Raw genomic sequence first — 8,625 nt, forward strand, 5'->3', positions numbered from 1 at the left:
CAATCTCCATATTTTAGTGATTGATATCTTAAAGTCATTGCAGATCTTAGTTTTTTTAGTCTGAGAAATAACTCAATCTAATCGCAATTGCCATTTCTTGAAAAAGCATATAGCAATCCCACTGCTTTCCAGGCTGCATCAGCAATGTATCGCTTAAGGACAAAACCATATTGATCATTATTGACTAAAGTGGGGATAGTTTAATCTCAAAGCAAGAATGTTTGTAAAGATTTTATACTCTGTATTCATTTTAGATATACTGGGCAATACAAGTCCCTAGATCAGGGGTAGTCAAACTGCGGCCCTCCAGATGTCCATGGACTACAATTCCCAGAAGCCGCTGCCAGCATTTGATGGCAGGAGCTTCTGGGACTTGTAGTCCATGGACATCTAGAGGGCCGCAGTTTGACTACCCCTGCCCTAGATACTGGGTCCTTTGGTGGTTTTGGAATGTAGGAGGGCGGGGTAGTGTTGGCGTTAGCAGGATTTGTAGCCCAAGAGTTACAAGCCTGGGAAACTGACAGGATTCCTCTGTTTGTGTGTATATAGATAGCCGGACCTGCAGAAAAATACTCTCCATTTAAGTTTATGTCATCATTTGTAGTTTAAAAATAAATATCCATGGAGGTTGACACAAATAAAATCCTTACAAAGTCATTGAAATAGTAAGCATTAAAAAGTTATTAACCTGAGGTACAGATTTAAATAAAAAGGCTTTTCTGAATAAGTGGTTGCTGGAATACCTCAAGAGAAAGAAATGTGTGTAGTACATTGGCGAGTCAGTAGGACACCTGCTGGAAAAGCGTCATGCAGGTTTCCATGAACAGATTTTTCTGATGGGGATTCCTGTAATAAGATGGCTTGAGTATGCGAGTCTGGATGTACAGGCTGTGGTGGCTCTTCAGGTTCCATGGACCCTGTGGGCACAGAGACATACTGGCAGCCAGTGTAATCGGCATAACAATGTTTTCAGATGTCAAAGGCAATTTAAAACAGGATTTGCTGCTTGTGGCAGGTACACTTATTCCATTTAATTAATTAATTGTTTATATCCTGCCCTTCCCTCAGGGTCAAAGTGGCTTATATGTTAGTTAAAAGATTATGATTTAAAACCAGTAGTATAAAACCTTGGAAACCCCCCAACACACACATGCTTGCAGATTGTACCCCATTAAAAGACCTGGCAAGTAAAGTCGGTTTGCCTTATGTCCTGAAGATTTCTGATGGTGCTCCCCTCACCTTCTCAGGGAGCCTGTTCCACAGAGTGGAAGCTACTGTGGGAAAGGCACAAGCTCTGTTTCCTGCCAGGCAAGCCTCCATTAGTGGAAGAAGAGCCACTAGGTGGCAGCCTGAAGACCCTGAGTGAGTTGTAGGCTATAAAGGGTTTTAAGGATCATGACTAACACTTTGAATTGGACTCAGAAAAAAAAATGGCAGCAAATATAGGTGCCTTGAGATGGGTAATGTATGTCCCATCTCTTTTGGTATCTGGCAAACAGATTTTGCAGGGTTTAGTATTTGACGATAGGCAACAGTAAGAGAAACCACTTTCATTTTAAATATTATTGTCTGCCTCTAGCTATATGCCACATGGGGAAATCTGTATTGATTAGCTCTGTATAAGGTTGTGCAGAGCTAATTAATGATCATGGCACAATCACTTCCGGTATGCATTGGTGCTGTAATATGTGAGCCTCACTTCACCTGTAGACTTGACAAGGAGATGAGCTGTCAGCAGCATATTTCCTGTTTGCAGGATCTCATAGCCTCAGTTCTGTATGCAGACCTAAAAAATGTATTGGTAACAGTCATGAAAGATAAAGAACTGACCTTTGCATAAATGTGATACACCAATTTTAAAGTCTGAAAGTTGCCCTCTGTCCAGAGGAGTAGAGGGGTGAGCTGCACATAATATCTCATCTCATCCTTTGCATCAGCAGATGACAAGCAGAACTGTTCTACAAACTTTTGCAAGAATGGAGGGACATGTGTCACTGGCCCAGAGTCCTATCACTGTGATTGTAATCCTGGATACAAAGGCAGACACTGTGAACTAGGTAAGTTAAGGAGTGTGTACTTAGCAGAACTCTCCCAGTTGCCCTGTCTTTCTGGTATTGGAATAATTAGTTTGAGAGAAACCACATTACAATCCATCTGTACAAGACCCTACTCTTAAAGATGTAGCCTCTCAGTCACTGGTTTCCCAGTACTATGGAGATAAACAATGACTTTAAATACTGCAGAACTTACCAAGTGGAATAGCTGCAAGAGACTGCAAAAGCAGTGTCAGTGAGAACTGATTGTATACCTGAAGAACAAGAATAAAGCCATTATTTCTCTGCTTTGTATCAGTGGGCAGAGGCACAATAGGAAAATAAAGTCTGAAACTGTCCCTATTGATATTGAATTAACTCAACTGCTGTGCTAGTTGGTTGCCCTAGTGCGTCTCGTAGTCATTGTCCATTATGTCCCTAGCTCCCAAAGCACAGAAGCATTGGCCTTGTAACTGTGAACTCAGGCACAATGTTCTACTGCCTGAGGAGCAGCACATTCATCAGTTGCAAAGATTCGCCCCCTTTTGGGCTGAATCTTTTCTCTCCTTCCAATTTATAGGTTTAAGGAGCCCCTACTTCTCCCCCTAGAGCCTCTTGTGGCGCAGAGTGGTAAGGCAGCAGACATGCAGTCTGACAGTCTGAAAGCTCTGCCCATGAGGCTGGGAGTTCGATCCCAGCAGCCAGCTCAAGATTGACTCAGCCTTCCATCCTTCCGAGGTTGGTAAAATGAGGACCCAGCTTGCTGGGGGGTAAACGGTAATGACTGGGGAAGGCACTGGCAAACCACCCCGCATTGAGTCTGCCATGAAAACGCTAGAGGGCGTCACCCCAAGGGTCAGACATGACCCAGTGCTTGCACAGGGGATACCTTTACCTTACTTCTCCCCCTACTCACCCATTTTAAATCTGTTGTCAGGGGTATTCTTTGTGTTTAGATAATAGGACTACGTATACAAAGAGAATGAAGGTGAAAGGTCAGTCAGCATTAACTACAGCTTTTGACACTAAAACTTCTCTTTTCCCTTCCTTCCCAATTTCTCTCTTCAGCCTGCAAGAAAGTGCCTCACTCTTGTACGCGGCTCTATTCAGAAACCAAGTCCTTTCCAGTCTGGGAAGGAGGTATCTGCCATTACTTGTAAGCATCAACTCTTAGCTTTTTTCCACCTATAGAATTAAAGAGCAAGGTACACCTCTGTTTGATGGTTCCCATGAGAGGGGGAGAGGCTGTGACTCAGTAGCACAGCTGCTTGGCATGCAAAGGAGCCCTTTCAACTCCCAGCGTAAAAAACTGGCTAGTAGGGTTGCAAAGATACCTCTGCCTGTTTGGGGTGCAGCAGATAGATTTGAGTCCAGGAGCCCTTTAGAGACCACCAAGCTCCCTCTCAAACGCTCATACCCAGCAAATCATATTGTTCTTTAATGCTACTCAATTTGAATCTAGCTGTAATACTGAACCTTGGTAGTCTGATTCAGTGTGAATCAGTAATGAGCAGCTTCATGTATTCAGGCTGTGCATCTCTTTTCCAAATAAATGGATCAATAAGAATAAGAAAGAATAAGAAACATGAACCTCAAGAGGCAACTTTGGGACATTTAGGCTACACCGCACACCAAAATTACTTTTCAATTTACCTCATGACATGCATGGTTGAAATCTACGTCAGTCTGGGAAGAAATGTATCCCAGCATGTATAAAAATGACACAATTTCAGGGATACTATTCCATCACAGTGCTTCTCCCCAGATCCGCCCCCCTCATAAATACAGGTCTGAAGCTAGTGTTGATTCGTGTGGAACTATATCCTAATGAAGTCTGATATGATTTTAGGATGGTTTCTCTCATTCATTTCACATACAAGGCCCGTTGTTTGTCATATAAGGGTGCACAATTGAAACATCTCCTTTTGTGTATAGAAGACTTGGTGTTTATACACCATTTTTCACTACCCGAAGGAGTCTCAAAGTGTCTTAAAATTGTCTTCCCTTCCTCTTCCCACAACAGACACCCTGTGAGGTAGGTGAGGCTGGGAGAACTCTGACATAATTGCTGTGTGAGAACAGCTCTAACAGGACTGTGACTAGCCCAAGGTCACCCAGCTGGCTGCAAGTAGAAGAGCAGGGAATCAAACCTGGCTCTCCAAATTAGTGGCCACCACTCAACCAGTATAACCCCCTATCTTGAGTAGACATGGGTATGTCTAAGTTAGCCATAAAAAATCGGCTTGTTAGGCTGCTCCCAGCCATACATTTTGGAACCAGAGTTATGAAATTTCTTTGCATCTGTTGGGACTGACCTTCAGACCCCTTCGCAGTGTCTGCATTCTCTGACATGCTGTTTGCTGTTGTGACAGGTACAAGCGGGTCTACAAAGTCCACCAGGACGTCTGCTACAAGGAGAGCTGCGAGAGCACTGTTCCATCCAAAGCAGTCAGCAGGTATGCAGATGTAAAGAAGCTTCGGTGGCTTTATGCCAAAACACAGCCACAAGAAAAGCCCAAGGAATTTAGTGTTCATCTTGGAATTTCTCACAGTAACAACAGTTCAGGACAGCAGAAACCCTTCCAAATGTAATTCTAGCTCTTGGAGAGGATAGTCTGCTTGAGCACTTAAGCCTTTGACCATGTTTAGTATTGTTATTTATTAAATGCATATACTCCAGTCCCCCATCCCCCCCCCACTTTATCCTCACAACAATTCTGTGAGGTAGGTAAGACCCAATGTATGACTGGCCTAAGGTCAGCTTCTATGGCAAAGTGGGAATTGAAACCTAGGTCTCTCAGATCCTTGTCTTGACACTCTATAATTCTACACTGGATCAGTACTACTTCTTTTTGAGTTCTGCAATAGTTAACACATTGGTGAACCTTAATGGTATTCAGAACATTGAAGTTTCTTGCAATTAAAGATTTGTTCAGTGATATATGCCAAACAAACTAGGCTAGAATGTTTCATATATTTTCATTATTTCAGAAAACAAAGTAACAGACACTGAAGAAGCCATATAGTAAGTATATTCGTCTCTGCTGAGTGGTGGGCGGGACAGGGACCATACTAACCCCTATGCTTAATAAGGTCCTTGCTTTGAAGAAGCTGCCTCTATCGGGAGTGTGCATCTCTTACTCCCTGGAGTATATTCCTTTAAAGGTCCCCATGGGGCGGTGGTCATTTACTCATTGCATCTCTGGAGTGCAGGTGGCTATATTGATTGTATGAGGACATTTTTAAGTACCGGTATTTGCATTCATTGACCATCTGAAAAAAAATTGGATTATCGACAGAAAAAGAAACCGGTCTGTGATTACACCCCTGATGCAGTTGTACATTTCTAATATCAGAAGAGTCTGATAGAATGACTATGAAACCATTATTTCACAAAATTTCAGATTTCCCTTAGTTTTGTATATTCATCTATCCATTCTAACATTTTGATCATTCTGACATTAATTTCTTCAGCTATCTTTCTGGCTAATTCTGTACACACTTTTTAAAAAGGAAGAACAGAGAAATTCAGAAGTAGTCCCGAGGGTATTTTAAATTTTGCTTCTGGAAAACACTTGTATCTTGATCCTTACAGCTTCCCTGCCCTCCACATCTATTGATAGATGCCACCCTTCACCACAATCTACATTAGCAAAATTGGTCTGAAGAATCTGCTCTGCTGAGGATTTTTGGCTACAACATCCTTTCTTCTGAAGCTGTATAGGCATATATATAGAGAATGAAACTAGTTGGTGATTCTTAATCAAATGACAAGTTAATCACTAAACTGTTTGTATACAACTGAGTGTCACATCTTGTAATTTTCTTTTTTTATAGGATCCAAAACCATCAGTATTTCTGCTCACTGGATGGCAAAAAAGGGGAGACCTCTCTCACCAGAGCTGTGGCCCTTTCCTCCTTTGTCAGATTCAGGAGGTGTTCACCAAATAGCCATATCTACATCTTTGGCAGAATTATAAAAGCATTATTGCGTTTTCTTCATAGCACCTGAATTTTTCTACAGATGATTGACATCTTAGAAAAATCTCTCAAGATTTTCATGGGCCACTTGCAGCAATCATAGGGCTGAGCCTCTAAACATTCTCCGGCGGTCTAATGTAACTGATTAGAAGAGGCTAAGAGGTAGTCTTAGAAGAGAGACTAGTGGTGAACCATGTGGTGTTCTGAGTTATGAACCAAACAAGAATCTCAGTGGCATAAAGTCATGTTCAAAGCATATAAGTGTAAAACATTTCTGGACAAAATGGCTTTAAAACTATCTAGGATTCCTCACCCTATAACCAGGGTTCGGTGTTGGTTTTCACCCACTATTGTCAAGAACTGTTTTGGTTTTTGGGTTTTTTAAGCACACTGAGGATCAGCTCCCTGCAATCCATGTTTCAGCCAAACCGTTAAGCATTTCAAAGGTTAGATCTGTGATGTCACCTGAGAAAAGGTAATTTTACAGCAATGTATTTACTTCTTTCTGTATTCCCCCTGCTTGCTTGGAGCAAGTGTTTTCATGTTTGCTGCAATGCACAAGCATGGCCAACCATGCAAGGGGAGCTATTTTTTTAAGCTTTTGGGAGTTTGTATGACTAGTTAAATATAAGATTGTGTTAATTCAAATATATTGTATATTTTATAAATTAATTAAAAAAAACAGTTAGTTTTAAACTATTATTCCATACCCAGCATTAGAAAGCATCTTTAACAGGTCATTTTGTCTGTTTTAAAGGAGCAACAGCCCAGTAAGATGTATTAATTTTTGTAAGCAGAGTCCTTTCCCCTGGAACTCTAATCCTGGCAGCCTGAGAGTTGTAAATATAGTTTCTTCCATAGAGATCATGCTGCAAGTGAAATGCTAGTCACAGCAGGAAAAGCAGCACAAAAAAGTATTTCCATAATTCCTATTATTAAAGTCCATCAAAAATGCTTAAGCCTATTTCTTTGTGCTAATCAGAGCTATTGCAATTGAGAGTAGGATGTGACGGCTACTGGACTCACATTTCCGAGGTAACACTATTTCTCACTGTAGTCAGCTGAAGCCTGAGAGCTACTTGCAAAAAAAAAAAAAAAAAAAGATAGGAAAACACAATGCTGACGGACTAGACCAGCCTTTCTCAACTTGAGAAACCCCTGAATCATTCTTCAGGCTCTGAGAAACCCCAGAAGTGGCACGATCATGCAAAATATGGTTGGGAAGCATAGCAGTGTACATGCCCACCTGGGGCCCCTCCCACCTCCCTAAGCCTATCAGTGCTCATTTTGGGTGGGATGGTCAACATCACCATATATGGTCATATCATAAATGTTTAACACATTTTAAAAAATACATTAAAAATGAATTAATTCACACCCATTCAGGAAACCCGGGGGTTTCACAAAAACCTGGTTGAGAAAGCCTGAACTAGAGGCAGGGACTTTGTCCATTACTACTTAACAGTATTTAATAGGACCCTGCTATTTGGCCTTTCACCTTTGGATTTCTCAGGTTGGGCGGGGCAGCTTCTTAAAAAGCTAGAAAAGGGAATAAAGGGCTCATCACTTAAACTGGATGAGGGGTATACCACAAACAGAGCAGAGGACCATGGATTTCATTAAGACCTCTGCCATTTCAAATGCTGATTTCTTCTAGGAGTCATTTATTTTCTAAGGCGGGGTTGTTAATAAGCCCATATCAGAAGTTAGTGTTTCGTGTCCCCATTAACAGGAAGGGTTGATAAGCACTTAAATCCAACTGATCCAGTTTTGTTGGCCTTAGGGTCTCTTTAAGACCGACTATTATACATGCTGCTTCCACATTACGAAGAGGGTAGCAGTGTAGTGGTAACATCACAGCAAAAATGTTTTTCCAAGCATAGTAAGCTTTTTGAAAGCAGCTGCAATTGACTGAGGCAGTGAGAAGTTTTAATAAAGTTTCTTGTCACACAGTGACACTGGATTTTCCCTAGCCAGTCTAAGCTAGAACAGAGTCTGTATCAAGCCAGTATTCTATAGGTATATGTAATGCAGCAATAAACTTAAAAAAAATTATTCTGTGAAAGTTGATTTTAAATAAATTGTATTTTAATCTAAAATGCTGTTTCATTTGTCTTAATAACAAAGAGAGACATATATATATATATATATAAAATCCCTATCTACTCTACCTCACAAAAATCTTGAACATTTGCTCCCCAGCCCACATCTTCCTTTCCTTGCCAACCCAACTCAACTCCATATTTATCTGTTCAAAAAAACTACACACCACACCCTGCCCCTATGGAAAAGATATTATGGTTCTAACAATGGAGAAACAGGGTCTGCGGCATTCAGAAGAACAAATGAGGGCACACTTCCTAAGTCTTGCATGCAGGTAATGGAGAAAAGCGTGTCATCAGCTTGCAGCTGACAGTGAAGAGTTTTCAAGGCCAAAGACATTCAGAGGAGTTTGCTGTTGCCTACCTCCATGTCACAACCCTAGTATTCCACGGAGGTCTCCCATCCAAATACCTGCTTAGCCTCGGAGATTTGATAAGTCCAGACTAGCCTGGGCCATTCAGAACAGAGATCCTCCATAGCAACAACCATTTACACAAAGATTTGAAAC

General features: G+C 41.3%; 1 protein-coding gene across 4 annotated transcripts in view; it reads left to right on the plus strand.

Moving 5' to 3' along the window:
* SNED1 (sushi, nidogen and EGF like domains 1) overlaps positions 1–8,113 on the plus strand; it is an 88,077-nt gene extending 79,964 nt beyond the window's left edge. For 3 of the 4 annotated variants that reach the window (XM_077349017.1, XM_077349019.1, XM_077349020.1), the window contains 5 exons: positions 1,938–2,057; positions 3,102–3,189; positions 4,406–4,489; positions 5,025–5,058; positions 5,871–8,113. In XM_077349017.1, the coding sequence (XP_077205132.1) occupies positions 1,938–2,057; positions 3,102–3,189; positions 4,406–4,489; positions 5,025–5,046 (314 nt within the window). In that variant the 3' untranslated portion in view covers positions 5,047–5,058; positions 5,871–8,113. The remainder of the gene's footprint in view (positions 1–1,937; positions 2,058–3,101; positions 3,190–4,405; positions 4,490–5,024; positions 5,059–5,870) is intronic. The other variant, XM_077349018.1, reaches the window with a different exon arrangement.
* Positions 8,114–8,625: the final 512 nt, after the last annotated feature.

The sequence above is a fragment of the Paroedura picta genome, chromosome 8 (assembly GCF_049243985.1).
Source record: "Paroedura picta isolate Pp20150507F chromosome 8, Ppicta_v3.0, whole genome shotgun sequence".
In the NCBI taxonomy this organism is placed as follows: domain Eukaryota; kingdom Metazoa; phylum Chordata; class Lepidosauria; order Squamata; family Gekkonidae; genus Paroedura; species Paroedura picta.